Genomic DNA, 16,983 nt, shown 5'->3' with positions numbered 1-16,983 from the left:
ATGTATAATTATTAACAGAAGTATAAATATTAAATAATTTATAAATTCTTTTGATTTATTAAAACATTCATGATATATGTGAATAAAAGTAAACACAAAAAAGTATAGCAAAAATAAAATTATTGTTATTTATGTTTATTTTATAAGATTTCAAGACAAATTTTAGTCTGTACATTCCACGACTTCTATATTCTTTGTATCAGATAATGGTACTATGTGGCGTGATGCACGATATTCATAAAAACTTAATTCTGGGTGCTTTTCTAATAAATATTTATATGCACTAACAAGTTTATCAATATCCTCTACTGTAAGTTGCATTGGTCTTGTTTGTGGGTCCAAATCAGAAAGTTTATACATCATTTGTCCCAATTCTTTCCTATGTTCTAGAGGAAATAATGTTCTGAAATGTATATAGAAATTTCAAACTTGTATTACTGAATTCTATAATTCTTTTCATTACTTTTATAACTATTTTTTATCAATTTAAAATATGATAATATATAGAGGATAAATGTTGAATGTAAAAATATTTTCCTGTGATCTTTACTTACTCAATACCTCGTACACTGTATTTTTGACGAAAACTAAAAATGTGTCGTGTAACTTTCTCAAAAATTGTAAATTCGTGTTTTGTACGTGGAACAGTTAAAGGTATAAATGTTACAACACCAACATCAACATCTGGTTTAGGAACAAAGGAACTACCTATATTTAGCAAAAATAAATGTATTAAGTTTTTTATGAACAAAAAATATAAAAGTTAAACAATCTAAAAAGATCTGAAATAATATACCTGGTATAATAAAATGTAATACTGGTTTTGTCCAAGCTTGTGCCATTACAGATAATCTACATCTTTGTAAATCTGATGGTTCAGATATTAATCGTTCAGCAACTTCTTTTTGAAATGTTAATGTCATTTTAGTTCTTCCAAATTTCCAAGCACCAGTTTTTTCACAAACTGCACGTAGCCACTTTATTATCAAAGGTGTTGATATATTAAATGGTAAATTACCAATTAATCTAATCCTTGGACCTATATCTGTCCAAGCTTTAGCTTCAGTTGGTGGAAGAACAGTAGCCACGTCAAATCTCATTATGTCATCAAAAATAATTTCCATGTTACCATTAACCGCTGCAAAAGCATCTGCCAACATTTCTAATGTTGGCTTAAATCTTTTGTCTTTTTCCACAACAATTACTTTCCTTGGTTGATACTTTAAAATAGATCGAGTTAATCCACCAGGACCAGGACCAACTTCTAATACATGACAATCAGAGAGATTTCCTGTTTTTCTTATTATTTTATCTGACAAATTTTGATCTAAGATAAAGTTTTGAGAAAGCTGTCTCATTGCATGCAATCTATACATTTTTAACAAATCTTTCATACTTGGTAAAGGTGGTAACCTTAGAGTTGCCATTGTTCTTTTTTTTATTTGTATTTAGATAATATGTAGGTACAAATACAAATAATTTTAAGCGACGTTAGCTTTTGAACTAGGTTTTTCAATTATTTTTTCAGGTTCATATAGATCATTTAAAAATGTTTCCTGTTTTACAGCATATATGGTATATAGATAAATTCCTAAAGATAAACCAGCTAGAGCAAAACCTGCTTTCGCACACTTGTTACGTCTTTTTGCATATTGGGATGCTCTTTGAATAGCTGCTTCTTCTGCTTGTTTCATATATATTATATCACTATATTTTAATTTATTTTTATCTCTTACAAGATCTAATTTTGGCATCAAGTCACTATCTTTCTCACCTGTAACAAAACTAATATAAATAAATAAAAAGTTTGATAATACAATACTTAACAAATATTATTCTTGCCATTCACCGGATTGCATTGTATAAATTTCTCCTTTTCTTGATAAGCAATCACACTACTGTGGTTATTATTTTCGCGTTTCTGTTTCTGTTAAAAGAAATGATTATATAATTATAAAACACAACTTCACATAACCTTTATCAGCTCAGCCTAACTTTATAAAATTACTATACTGATGTAATATATTAGATAAATTCTGTATTCACTCACAAGATTATAGCAGTACTTTCACCTTAATTAATAACAAAATATCTTATATGTAATTTCTTTTGTGGAAACTTTGTAAAAGTTATGATATAATACAGTTTTTTTTAATTTAAACATTTTTCAATACTATTTATTGTATATACTTAAAAAAATATAGAATTATATATAATATATATTTGTTTACAGAAACTCAATAATCACATTTATAGAATATATCATATTTCAATATTTTTTCACTTACCTTTGATCATTTGGTTTATTTCAAGTTTCAGCGCATGCGTTCGATTCATATACATATATATATATATACGCATACGCGCGCGCGCGCACACACACACATACATATACATGTATTGAAGTCTTATGTAAGATAATACAAAACAGGATTATGTTAAAAAACACTTTTTAAAAATACTAACTTGATTATTAGTTACTAATACGAATACAAAATATAGAAATATACAGAAAGCATAAATTTAATTGATTGGGGTTAGGTTGGGGTTAGGTCTATTCGTATGCATACATGCCATAATGTCTTTAATGTAATATATATACAACATGTACGTATATAAATATCTACATTGCCAAAATGTTATAAGAAAAATGTCTTCTTTATTTAATATTCTTGATAATGAAAAATTATAGATTTCTGTTGATGATATAAGAATTAACATAAAAATAGTCTTCCAAAGAATAAGCTGTAAAATGTCCAATTTTAATATATTTGGAAAACATTTGTATGAATAATTTAACATATATAGTTGATACTTGTTTACATTACTAAATTAATTTTTCGTTTTCGCATATTTTACTTTTCACGAAAGAAATTATCCGGTACAAAATTTATCGTACTATAGCTCTATCTGTTTGGACCTAAGGCGCTTCGTCGAGAGATTCTCGTGTAATCACATAGTTACTTCAATTTCCTTGATAATCCTTTCGCATTACTGTTACGAATTACTGTCGGCACCAGTTTCACGACAGCAAACTTGCATCTATGATAATCAGAATTCGCGATTTGTATAACTTCTGATTTACTTCAAAACATTGATTATTTACAAAGTATACATATTCTCTAATGAATTTAATTTTACTTTATATGTTTAACCATATCTTAAATAAAACTAAAAGGGAATGAATGTATGTTGACTAGAATTAATGCATTTTTCATTAGTATTGATTTTTTAATCAGGATATTATAATATATAAGTTATATTCGCGTATAAAAATATGCATCGATGAATATATTTTTATGATTTTGACGAATATTATCAAATCACTGATAATAAAATTAGTAATTTCAGTTAAGATAATTTAAAATTATAATTGCATTTGTTCAATATTAATATACACCACGAATATTCCTTGCTGCATTATTGATTTTTCCACTGTACTTTCCGAAGATCACAAATTTCATTAATTTTTACACATTTTATTAATAGCGTATAAGTCTTAAAATATTGAAATATCGTTGAATACTTTATCTAAATATTTTCGTGCGATTATGTTTCAGCATATTTTAGGCTTGACTAAGTATTTTTCTTTCTATGTAGTCATACCTATTAATTTTTGTACACGATTATTCGACAACCTTAAAACGAAGTTTCAAGTATTTATATTATTTAGCAGAAATTATACTATTATTTTCTTTTTACAGCATATTTAACAGTAATACTAGTAATGTTGCGAATGTGTTAACTAAACTGCTTATTAGCTATGTTAGTTATGCATTAAATATAGCAATACAATGGATGTTAATATATCTTCTAAATTATGAATACTCATATAGTTTCAAAATGTTTCATGCTTTTAAATATACAGGATCATAATAAATAAATATCTGTTATTTTTCCGTCACTTTAACAACAAATTTTTGCTACGTTATTGTGTTAATGTTTCAAATTAAAAGTTTGTCTTTTTCGAAAGGTGGTTTGCTAATATTAATTATAGTAATATGTCGTATCTAATCAAATTCAAAATTTGCCATTTCGATTCCATATACGTCATACGTCAATTGCATGTTTTTAAATCGATTAGTTGATTACGTAATTCATACCTAACCAGTTGGCTACCTAATTACACGTTGAACGCTATTGAAATAATCAATAATCGGTAACGCAATTCGGTTTAAATAAATGATGAGGACACAAAAATGAATTACAAAATCAATATGCTAGAAACGTCTAAGTACGAGATTATAGCGAAACGGCGAGTAATGATGTGAGATTTGAAACAATTCGAATCTCTATCGTGTATGCGGCGATAAATTTGAATCACTTCGAACAGGATTCGGAGCTTAAAACTCGTAAAAGTTTCCATTGAGTCTTGAATCATAATTCGAATTGTTTCGGATCCCATCGCTACACGCCGCCATCCTCGCCACTCGTCGCTTCTACCATATTCGTAACTTAATAAAAAAATATATAAAAATAAATAAAATAAAACAAGATAAACAATCTGCAAAAAAAAAAAATTCATTGCACGCTAAACTACCAATTACTAATAAAGTAAGTATTTAGGTACTAAACGCTAAACTACCAATTACTAATAAAGTAAGTATTTAGGTACTAATTGCTTATTAGCTACAACGTAATTAGTACCTAATTAGTACCTAATTGTCGAAACTGAAGTTGGGGCATTATTAGCGGATTTTATAATGGCTGTGGATGAGGCAGTGGATTAGGTATTCAAGAGACAGCTTCATAAGCTGCCACACGATGTTCGTGCATTGCGTTTTTTAAAGAGAACCTCAGGCAGTTGTGAGAAGATCTGCGACCCAACTCGACAATGCAAGATAAGGGAATGCCCATGGGATCTTCTAGACGTGCTTTCGAGAATGACTCACGGGTATACCATGGGTATAGTGCTGAAGTCTGACACTACTTGGAAAGATCTCCTCGGACTATAGTGTCAGTTTATTCTGCATACATTTCTAATAAGATAGACACGTAAGTACGATGATCTTCAATGTGTTGCTTAAAACAGATTTTTAAGCGGATCTGATATGAATTTTAGATAGCTAAGTGTAGAGAATTTTAAATTGACCTATGTGTGTTCAAAGTGGTGAAAATGGAAAGAAAATACGTAATTCTAATTAAAAGCACAATCGTCTTTCGTTTTCATGAATAGATTTTACAAACATAATTTGATCAATCTTTAATCAGAGAGGAGTGGAGGATCTGCAGAAGATCATTCTACATGTGAAAATAAGTCAAAAATGAAGAATAAAATTTTTTCGCTTTTATTTTATTGTTATATTTAACTTTCTATCTTATTGTACGTATAAAGTTCTTTAAAAGAATTCTGAAGAGAATCGCTCCTTTAATTATTAAGTACGCTAAACAATCTGATTTGTTTGAACGAAAACGATATAAGTGATAATGCTTATTGGATGTACAATTTTTATAAGATATAATGATATTAATTTGATTTAAGATAACAAGTAACACGAACGAAAGTTTCATTTCTTTAAACTTCAGTGAAAATTCGATTCCAGAAACAAGTCAGCAAGATTGATAGAATAGGAGTAAATTTCATAACACGTACTAAATATTAAAGCGAAATCTTCGAGATTCGATCTGCAACAGATTACCTTGTATAAGGTATATATTTTTTCTCGAACAAAATGCTCTGTCCGTTAGATCGAGTAAAATGAGGTTTCAGGAAGTGCGGGCCATGTACTTTCTAGTCTGATGAAACCTGAATATTTGATAACGTTGCATTACGTTAACAGCGTCGCTTATCTATTTTAATGGATTGTAAGGTAAATTGAAACATCCGACTGTGCCTACAAAACCCGCTGCACGGTATGTTGAAGCTTGTATTAATAGTAATTTCTCGATCCCGCGGCAAAACACTCGCAACCGCATGGGGCAAAAACCAACAAAAAAGCAGAAAAAAGAAAAAGCGAAAAATTGAAAGTCAAGGGGAACAAAGCGTTTTTCACGCGTACCTTTTTCCTCCGCAATGAAAAACCGTCGCGTGTGTCAGCTGTTTACATAAAATTGATCGATATATCGTGCAGGGGAGAAACGTTTCGATTTTTCTGGGTATAGGAAACGCATCAGTTTACAAAGCGGGTCGCCAACGATCTCCGCGTATAATACAATCGTGAGCTTTTATTTTCGACGAGCAACAAGCACTGTTTCTGAAAATTCTATTTCGTGCGTCGTTTTTCACGTTACCTGCATCCAGCTCCATTGCTCGAATTTTCCAACCAATTGATCCCTTAGATGCAGGCTTTTGTCTCCTGTCCTACCCGTATCTATTGTCCTCTCGTCCGTTTTTCGAGGACCTACGGAGAAAAGAGCGAAGAAGTCAATTTCGAAGTAACGACAACAGCAGAGACGAAGATGCATCAAAGCGCGAACAGTTTCCTTTTCGTGCCATCAATTTTTTCGTTATTAGAAGCCAGGGGAAAGTTTGACGGGAATATCGATAAAGTGGAATCGTGAATTTAGGTTAAGCCTTCGTTAGGAAATTTTATTTCGGGGGGTGAAAGCGAATCGATCGATGGGTAATATTCTCGTACCGTTAATCGACGTTGCGATATATTTCTGCATCTTAAAATTATCTTTTATCCTTTACCGAGCAAAGTCTGCCAGAGAAATGCGCAATTTTCTTTTTCTAATATTTTGATGCGTCTTTGCGTCACGTAGCTTCTCGTTTGAACGAGCAGTTTCTCTGTGTTCTCGTAGAAACGACCGAACCGGTACTAGGGGGGTTACGAGTTTCTGCTCCTTCTTTTTCAAGCTCCACCGACTCGACGCTAAGAGAGAAAGTTTCGAAAGATCCCTCGGAATCGCGATTGTCTGTCCGTGGAGGACGCGGATCTCATTTCAACCCCCGTGCGTTCCGTCCACGTGCGTGAAAATGCGCGCGAATAGGGAAGGCGCGCCTCGTCGTCGGATCCCTTGGGTCCTCCTGAGGATATTCCACCTGGTCGACAGTCTTTTTCCCTTCTCCTATCCGGGAGAGAAGGACGAGCTTGCGCCTTGAGCTGAGGTTCGCGGTGGGACGTGAGAACGGCAAGAAAGAGAAAGATAGAACGAGGACGAGGGACATAGAGGCATCGCGTTCAGAGAGAGAGAGTTCGGTTTAGAGTCTGCGAGTCGAAGTTACGGCTGACAGAACCGTATTGAGAACGAGAGGAAACGGCATTGAAGGAGATTGAAGGAGCGAAAAGGACGATCGTCGAGGAGGAGAGTAAAGAGGGAAGAGGGTAAAAGGAGTATGAAAAGGGGCGAGAGGTAGCGTATAGAATAGGCGAGCTTTTTCGGCAGGCGCGTTCGAAGTGGCGGGGGTTGGCGAAACGGGGGTGTAAGGAGAGCGCCAGGCAGAAGACAGGAGAGGCAGGAGAGCCGGGAGAGACGGGAATCGGAGGGGCGAGTGGTTCGCTCGGTGGGAGAAACAGGAGACCCGGGCAGTGCAAGCCGGGCAGCCTGCCCGACGATATCGTCGCTCTAGATATAACGGTGATTCTATTTTTTTGTTTGTCCATTCTCCGTCAAGTTGGTCGCTCGCCGCGAGTTTTTCTTTGCGCGTCTAATAAAGCGGGCATGCGCGACATCGCTTTTTCCAGCCACGGAGAACCGCGTACAGGCACACCTTGTACTTAGAACTTGACACATACCTATAAATACACATATATACATACGCGTACACACAGGTATACACGTACATCAGGTACACGCAGCGCGTGAACATACGTGTTCGCGCGCACATATTAACCACGCATAGACACTAAAGTCAATTACAGGAAACAGAGAGTAAAGAAACACACTGTTAAAAATACACGTATCGCTATTTAAGTGGCCACGTACGTTTGTAGAATATACGGGAGCACGTGTATCCATCCGGAGGGGCAGCTGAACGCGAGAGCGCGGCTGAAAGAACGCACGCATTTCCCCGCTCGGAAGCTTCCGCAGCTTTCAAGTAACAGGTTGGTCATTCCGGCTCTTCTCTTAAAACCGCTTTCGCGCGTTTCCATCGACCTCTCGAGTCGCAGTTACTTCCATCGTCTTATCTCTCTATGCTTCCTTATCGTGTACTTCAAATCGATGTCAAATCATCGACGTACATTTCACGCGTTCCAACGTGAATCCAACAAATCGGTTCTCCTCATTACAGGAGAGATGATAATACGTATTCGCTTTCGGTTCACGTTTCGATCAGAGGATACGCTCGATCCATAAAGTGGACTAGATACCGTTCAACGGAATAGAGACGTTTTCGTCTTGTATAATTGGAAATGGTTCGCCTAATTGGTTGCCGTCGATGTGTTTTTCAGCGTGGCCGATCCCTGAATAGCCGAACCGATGACACTGGTAATTAATTGGCCGAGGGTTCTTTCGTCTTTTAAACCTTCATATTTCGATTCTACGGCATGTGTGGTTTTCCGTGGGAAACGAGCCACGCATGCAAACGTAATTTCGAGATGGTTTTGATCCTGTTTTAATCGACTAATTTCCGCTCCTATTTCCCCGATTCCCCAGGAACGTTCCATTCTGTCGACGATCTCTTGTGCTTTTCGCCTCTTATCGCGCGGTTGCCTTCGCCTCGGGTGTACATTGATCGAATGTTCGCCGAACAAAAAGAACAGCTGCTTGTTAATTACTTTTCAACGATTCTCACGGTTTCGCGATTGCATGGCGATCTTATCGTTCGGATTCGTTGGCCGCGCTAATCTGCGAACGAGAGTAAGATGGAACGTTGCGAGAGAAAGCGAAAGTGCATATTTTATTTTTAATGTTAACACTAGATACATTTGCGAGCGTCGTGACGCGCGCATTGATTGCACGCGACGCGTGTAACAGGTCGTGTTAGCAAACACGATCGAATAAATTAACAATCCAGCTCGCAGATACGGGCTTTCTGTACATTTTGTTTGACAGCATTTAATGTTCGTAATATCGCTAAATGAAACGTATGTTGCCCGATTTCTAGTTCATTTGAAATAGCTAACGAAGTATACTCGTAATCATAAATAGGGCATTCGTTAATGTTTAATTTAATTTTTATAAAAATGGTTTAGCTATAACATCTTTAAAGCGTAGCATAGTTTAGTTCTGTTGTTTTATAATACAAACGATTAACGAGTGTCAACTTTATTTTGTAAGTACAACTTAATTATTTTCATTCTAAATGTACTAGTTGTAAGTGTCCGCTGATTTGGACAGAAGCGTATCTGATGATGTTCTCTCAAAGTATTTACGTGGCTTGAAACAATTTTGCGTTTGATAAGTGATACTTGACGAGTTGCACAATTATACTTTTAGCAAAGTAGAGTATTTTTTGGATTCAAAATCCGATAGTAGCGAAAATTTCACGACGTATATAATTATTATACAATATTGGTTAAAAAATTGGAATGAGTATGTAAGCGCAGTGAATATGTTGATAAAAAGAAATGATTCCGAAATTTACGTACACTTTTAGTACGTAGGTAAAATGAGCAACATGAACGCACATCTATACACGATCTATTGTTTTGGTGGTATATATTTTTTGTTGACCCACATTCACTTCTTGTTTTATGAAACCGAAGAATTATTAAAGACCGCATAAGATTCTTTTTTATCATCTGAATTCTTTTATTCAGGTAATTTGTTAAAAACTAAACACTCGTTTTGTTAAAAAGCGGTACTTACGCTTCTACCAAGCAAAATTTACGTCGTCGTATTTCATTCAGTTTTAGAGGAGAATAAATAATCGATTCATGCAGGCAATAAACAAATACTACTATTTTTTTGAAATAATAGTGTTATTATAATCTATAAAATTGTAAATTTCTAGATCGTTTCTTAAAAACAATTATATATATATATATAAATATGAAGGCAATATTAGCGAAATAACTGTAATTACTTTTCTATCTATCAGTTTTACATATTTCTGTCATACCCATATTTTCATTTCAATGTGCTCAATTGTACTTTCAATTTTACCTAATAAAGTATCAGAAAGTGAACGTATAGCACTGGAAGGAAGCTTTTTATTATCAATTAATATCTACTCATTCAAAAATTATATTTCATTGTAATTCTTCGAATTACATAATTTTACCTTCTATTTTCCATATATTTTCCATATGTTACCATGTATTTTTTTATTGGAGAAACACGCAAGAAGTAACATGGATTAATTAATTAACGAACGTCGCGGCAATTTTCCCCACGGATTTTCTTCGATTTTATCGTCGACGAAATCGCGTGCTGAGTTCGCGCGCTAAAGGTCTGCTAGGTTTCTTGATGGCAATTTTCCTACATCCTATCGTCACGTACGAAAGTTTACGGCGGATCAGGTTGTGTTAAGATTAAGTTTTTCGTTCGAATTTTCCGAAGGGATTTATACTCGATCCAATTTCGATTTTCGACGCAATGCTTCTGCAAGCGCTTACGATGTTATCTATCGACCGATCTGTTTGTTAAAGTTCCTTTATGTATCGCGAATTCATGATAATGTCGTCAATCTTCAGTCCTTCTGTAATTACATTTCTTATTAAAAATTGGTAATTATATTCCCCATTGATTGTGTATTTTTCCTATATCAATAAACATGTTTGCAGTTCACATTTTAACAGTTAATCGTGATAAAAGTGAATATCTTTTTGTGATTTTTATCGTGATTATTCCATTATTCTATTTATGACCTTCCGAGGCGAACAATTCTCGAATAAGTGCGAATTATTTTTACACTTGATAAATTTGGCTATGTGTGTGATAGAACTCTATAATCGAATAAGCGGACCAGTGATTAAGAAGCTAAGATTAACTGAAGTTTTGTGAAAGTTTGATGCATTCGTGAAGATAACGAAGAACATCGAAGAAAGCTTATATAGTACAATCTAATTATTTCTGAAACTTGCAAAGCGAACTGCGAAACGTCTACTAAGAAGGAAATAAATGATCTGGACAATTCCACGAATAAACATGAGAATTTAGTCACGAACAGTATTAATGTTATTATAAATTTACGATATATAACGTGTTTCTAAATGAAACTTGAAAAATCGCTAAGAGTAACGTTGAACAAGAATATTGCATTATATAAATTAAGATACTGCATGTAGATTAAGAAAATAACCATTGAAAATTTTATACGGAAAAGTTCATGTGGAATCTAAGAATCAGTTACAACGTTCTTTAAGTTTGATGGAATTACAAGTTTACTCTTTTTCTATTTCAGCAATGATACATCATGCATCGTGTCGTTTCGGACAAACAACTAATTTTACTTGCTTATCTCATCGATCATAATAACCCACCTCTCTGCCTCTCAGTCCATTGTATCAAACTATTAAAATGGATATTCTCTTTATACGTAACTTCGATGCTCGTAATTATACCTATTGAAAGGATATTAACAAAGAACAGTCGTGTATAAAGAAAATAGAAAATCCTGCAATTACGCAATCGTCGAACACTGTGTTTACGCGTTAAAACGCATGCTTCAAGTGGTTGAAAGAACCGAGTCAAGTGATCCAGTTCAGGTCTTTGTTTTTTTCTTTTTCATTCTCGAAGCGTACGGTTAACGAGCCGTTGAAAAGTAGGATGGAAATGTGGTTGGCGTAAGAGATTAGTCGGACACTCGTGCCGAGACTGGTCGTTTTCTATGTCGCGACGGCGCAGCGGATATGTAACGGAGTTGCCGAGTAACTTGGACTTTACAATCTCGAAAACGCAAATTAATCCGTGCCCGGAGTTTCGCTCGGAAGCAAAGCAAACGCTCAGTCGCATGGTTTCCTTTGTATTTCGCGGAATTTGCTCGCCTTTGCTCCTTAGTTCGCGAGTGTACACGCTTCCGGGCTCGTTCCTTCTACACCTTGGTCGTTTCTTTCGTCGGGAATCGCGACATAAACCGGGAACGTTTCTATTGTTCCGAGCGATTCTTCCAAGATCGTTTAGTATCGACGACAGCACGCTGAAAGGAAGCAAGGAATCTCGTACGTATTCGCACCTCGACCCATCTCACCCTTCTTTAATAACACGGTTGCCTGTGGACGACGTCCCTTTCCTCTCGCCTTTTCCTTTCCGTTTCTCTCGCATGAGGAATACTAGCTCCGCCAAGAAACTTACGACTCTCTACCCCCGCCCTCCTTCGCACTTCTCTTTCTCACATCTTCCCGACAATATCGCGATTCTGTGCGGCGGACAGATCGTTCGTGAGCTTCTTCGGAATCCATCCCGTACCTCGGGAACTCGAGTACCCATCCTCGCGTGGGAGGACCCGAATGGGATCTCTCGTATTTTATTTTTTAGCTGGTTGAAGTATATTTTTAGCTTGCTCAGTGATCGGTAGCTTGACATTTGACCGGCCGCGTAGGCTTTTCTTTGAACTTTCTATGGAACACGTCGGGTCACACGACTTTCCATGTCTGTTACCCTTGGAAGATTTTAATTAATGGAGCAACTATTTCGCAAGATTTAAGACGTTACAGAGGGTAAATAGATTGGTAAAGAAGGGACGAGGAGCTCGATTTGGTCGAATCGCGCGATACTCTCGTGCAATTCTTAGTTTCCGTGCCAAGTCGTTACGATCCTTCGTGAAGAATTAACATTGCCGCGGAAATTTATCGTACGATTTGTCCTATGCTTGTGTTCCCCCATTTTATCTATCCACGTGGAAATCGGAGCAAAGGAGCGTTTGCTCAAGCCCTGGTAAACTGCAAGGTTATTTTACACGCGTTTCATCAAACTCATATTACTGTTACGTTTTCAAGTCGGTCGTGTCGCGGATCATGAACGAACGTTTATGATAAACGTCTAAACGTCGGACAAATATTTTTGTTCGCCAACTTGTGAAACGGGCCGAAGGCTACGCGTAGCAGAGTATGCTTTACGGCGAAAGAAAATGTTTGCGAAAGAGGGGAAATATATCGGTTATGCTTTGTCAAGGGTAAAACAAAATGGATAAATTATAAAAATAAACGGATAAGACGGACGCAGTTGAGAGACTCGGTGAAAAAGTGGTGCAAGTGTATCTTTCTTTAGAAACGAAAGAAGCACGGGAAACGATGTTATAAGATCCATATTTATTTAAAGGATTTCAGAATGAATTTTCAAGCCTTTACGAATGCGTATAATAATGAGTATTTAAAGTTTGAAAACGTATAGAGATTTCCGTTACAGTTTAACTTTATGTATAGCATTTTCGAATTAAAGATCTTGTCATGTGTTGCAACTTTTCCTCGAGTTCTTTAATTGTATCCGAACACGATCTAGATTCATGTATTTATCCAACCTTTCTAAATTGGAATTGGATTTGTCAAATAGGAATATGTCGCGATTAAAGATTGTTCATTAACCCAATTTATATATTTCAAATTTTAATTCAATTATTCGTCAGTGTGGTTAGTGTATTTTATTATCGTAAATAGTTACCCGAGTTAGTGTGAATTCCTAGCTTTCCTTAATTCCATTAAATTTACATATTTAGCCCTTTGCTTATAAGCGAATGAAATTCAAGTTATAAGTAACGAATTTTCATTCTATAAAATCAAGGTATTCGTTCTCGTTGTTGGTAAAATATTAAAATCTTTTACTTTTAACTTCGCAAGCATTTGAAAGGAACGCCTCTGGGAATCTCGAGATCTTTAAAAGGATAACAAAAAGAAGCATAGTTCATACAGTAGAATTAACTTGTATCGCTAACGTGATTTTGCGAGATAATCGGGATACTCCGACGCATAATTCTGTTCGAGTCTCGTAAATATCTTGAAAAGCTTTTTCATAAATTGAGCTACAATTACTTAGTTCCGATACACGTCAAGCTTCCACGGTGATTGGTCGGATTTTTAAAACGATTTAAAGTTAGACTTTAATGTCCGATAATGTAATACCTTGACGTGATGACAGATTGACATTTTCTCATTTTCGTAAATTAACGCAAGTTACAGTATTGCTCTCGAACGCCCGTTCCACGTATAAACTTGAAAGCGCGTGACAATGTCGATGCAGTTGACATATTGACATCTTAACGCATTGATATCATGACATTTTAGCACTGGCTATGGTATCACCTTTGGTGTCAAGTGTGTTCGTCGGTCGGACGAGAAATCGCAACGAAATTACTACACTACCAAATATGTGTACGGAACAAAAAAATCTCCCGTTTAAATTCGTTGTAAACAAAAGCGTTTTATTGGGAGATTAATTTGGTTTATGTATATATATTTTTAGTTATTTGATTTGCATTATCGAAATATTCAAATTATTCTCCGAGAGGACCGATATTAACGAGAGCCACAGTGAATCATGTTTAGGTCAGAGGTTTCTCGATGAGAATCCTGTCCTTTTGGAAAACGATTCCGACGTTCCGTTGGTAGATACAACAGAGTCAACAGACGTCCGAGAAAACGTCAGTACATCGGCAGTATCAGTAGTATCCGATCCATAGTTTCTGATATCCGATATCACTCTGCTATTCAACTACTTGCTTTCTTCGATGTACGTTGTATCGTTGATTATCTTTCCAAAGGGTTTTGCGATACTGGGAAACTAACGATTGGTTTAATAAACTGTGCATTTGTTATTGTATCTATTATTTCCGATAAGGACTATATCGTCGAATGATTCTGGCGTTTTGATAAAGCTAAAATCTAAGAATCCTATTTTTATGCGTTACAGTGTTCACGTAATATCAGAATTATTATACCAAAGAATCTGGAAATTGTCAATAGCATCAAAGACAAATCGAAAAGACTTTTTTCCAGTAATGGAGTTTTATTAATAGATTACGACACATATCTAGTAATTCAGAGATGGTAAAAGCGAAATATCTACATAGAGACTGATTCAGTCATTGCTATTCGAGGATTAGAAAACATGGAACGTCTGTCAATCGTTTCAACCGAATAATACAGTAAATTACAGCGTGTACGATTAAAGATACTTGTGTCCGATATTTTATTTCGCCCACTCCAAGTTCATTCAAAAAATATTTCACAAGATATACGTATTGGATCGCAGGGCAATCCAATAACCGAGAAATTTACAGATGCACGCTCGAAAATTCACAACATCGAAATAAGGATTTGTTTCAGATACATAAAACTGTTCTTTATATTTAGAGTGATAAAACACCTTCGATAAGTTATTAACAATTTATTATACGCTTTTTATTGACCGCTACAATGAATATGGTTCAGTTCAAGAAATATCTCCCAATGTTTGTAGGAGTTTTGCATTCGCCGACTATATCTAGTAGAAGGGGAATCAAGAGAACGAAATAAAGCGCTCGAATAATCGAAACTCTCGAGGTAATGTTTCATAAAATCATGTGTGAAATATTGCTGTTTCTTTGAAATATTCTGTTTCGCGGGATACTATGTATGTTGCACTTTATATCGTGAATACATTTATCGTTCACGTTCCATTTCACGTTCCACTGCAAATGGTTATTCGAACGCAAAATCGGTTCATCTAAAACATATGCAACGAATTTTTCTTTTTTAACGTAAGGCTTTTATGTTTTCGTACAGTACCCATTCTACTAAACATACATACTTTTAATCCAATAGAAATCGCTATCATACGTGTATACATACATGCATAAATACATACATACATACATACATACATACATACATACATACATACATACATGCATGCATGCATGCATGCATACATACATACTTTGCGACTTTTATTGTATAATTTTTCGACTTGTATTGTATAATTTTGCAGGGTTAACGACCAATCCGCTTTCTTTCTCGTTAACGATTCTTCATGAATATTTCAACGAGCTTCTTGGGGAATTGCCGTTATAATTTTCCACAGTGGTGTGTATCACCTTACTTACTTATTGCAGGAAGGTCATCGGTTGGCCTAGTTCCTTGGTGGTGGCCACGCGATCTGCTGAACATCCTCTCTCATCCATTTTCTCTCGTTCTGTTCCGTATCTTCCCCTGACGCGTCCCGCCCCTCTTGTTTCACGGTTCATGTAGTATTACTTCTATTTACTACTACTTTCAGGATAATAGTAATAATAAACAGAATGAACTGAGAGATCTTGCAGCTTACTAACACGAGGAATTGCTCGACCTTGAAATCCTGTAAGCTTTGATTTCGAAATGCTGATCTTTCGCTTGTTTATGAGCACTGTTTACGATATCGCAAGTTTATTTCTGTTAAGCTCGATAGTGAATTATAGTCTATACTTGTACAAATTGTATAAGCATTTGTGTGATATCATATCGTAAAGCAAGCGATATAAAATCCGATCGTTTAATTATATCGATCTGTTCAATCAATCTGTTTTTTATATTACTAAACTTTTATTTTTTCACCTATTTTTTAAGATCTTTGATCATCGGGATAGTATAATCTAATCTCTCTTGTAAATGTCAATCGATGAGTAGTTAGCATAAGTTTGATATTCCATCGGATTATTATTCTTTATGTACTGAAACCTTCGATATCGGAGTTGATAGAGCGACATGATCGTTCGGACTAGGGTATTTTTACATAAAGAAACTAATTATTTATTAACAGGAGTAATATCGTTACTAACGATAGCAAAGAACAATTTTTCTATTAAATCGGATAAAGACATATTAAGTTGCTTTGAATTGTATCCTATTTGTGACTTAAACCACTTAAATGATCTTTTCCTAATACCGTAAATGCTTCGAAGAGGGAATGCCTTCAACAATAGGTTTACGTACATTTTTACGACTTTTGCAACACTGTGACCGTTTTCTAGCTTTTGAAGTATCTCCCGTTCCGTTTTAACTGTTGGTATCTATTACACGTTTTCTTCTTGATGCCATTTTATAAACGGTGTTAACGCATGTAATACCGTTTTCATATTACAGCAACAAAGGAAATATATATTGTTCGGATAACAAAACGTTCAGACATCTGAATAAAAAAAAATCCTTCAATGAAGATTGATATAACGATAGGTAGTTCACATAATTATGCTAACATGTACAG

General features: G+C 35.2%; 3 protein-coding genes across 6 annotated transcripts in view; 1 reads left to right on the top strand and 2 right to left on the bottom strand.

Moving 5' to 3' along the window:
• Window positions 1-119: 119 nt before the first annotated feature.
• Mttfb1 (mitochondrial transcription factor B1) lies at window positions 120-1,488 on the bottom strand. Its single transcript, XM_072004729.1, has 3 exons — window positions 797-1,488; window positions 555-708; window positions 120-403 (listed from the first exon to the last, which is right to left on the bottom strand). Exons 1-3 carry the CDS (start codon window positions 1,425-1,427, stop codon window positions 163-165), a joined length of 1,026 nt encoding a protein of 341 aa, XP_071860830.1. The 5' UTR covers window positions 1,428-1,488; the 3' UTR covers window positions 120-162.
• The window catches only part of LOC139987918 (cytochrome c oxidase assembly factor 3, mitochondrial-like), a 159,075-nt gene continuing 143,532 nt past the window's right edge, over window positions 1,441-16,983 (bottom strand). The window contains exons 3-5 of one of the 4 annotated variants that reach the window (XM_074111757.1): window positions 6,232-6,341; window positions 1,850-1,927; window positions 1,441-1,774 (exon numbers count right to left, since the gene is read on the bottom strand). In XM_074111757.1, the coding sequence (XP_073967858.1) occupies window positions 1,482-1,774; window positions 1,850-1,859 (303 nt within the window). In that variant the 5' untranslated portion in view covers window positions 1,860-1,927; window positions 6,232-6,341 and the 3' untranslated portion in view covers window positions 1,441-1,481. Of the gene's footprint in view, window positions 1,775-1,849; window positions 1,928-2,050; window positions 2,187-2,288; window positions 2,323-6,231; window positions 6,342-16,983 lie in introns of those variants that run through there. The other 3 variants (XM_074111759.1, XM_074111756.1, XM_074111758.1) reach the window with 3 other exon arrangements.
• Fife (regulating synaptic membrane exocytosis protein fife) overlaps window positions 7,400-16,983 on the top strand; it is a 150,813-nt gene continuing 141,229 nt past the window's right edge. The window contains exon 1 of the mRNA XM_072004736.1: window positions 7,400-7,988. The gene's annotated coding sequence lies outside the window, so the exon portion shown is untranslated. The remainder of the gene's footprint in view (window positions 7,989-16,983) is intronic.

The sequence above is a fragment of the Bombus fervidus genome, chromosome 6, assembly GCF_041682495.2.
Source record: "Bombus fervidus isolate BK054 chromosome 6, iyBomFerv1, whole genome shotgun sequence".
NCBI classification, from domain to species: domain Eukaryota; kingdom Metazoa; phylum Arthropoda; class Insecta; order Hymenoptera; family Apidae; genus Bombus; species Bombus fervidus.
The sequence above is the reverse complement of the archived record's forward strand: the minus strand, read 5'-3'. Positions and strand labels throughout refer to the sequence as shown.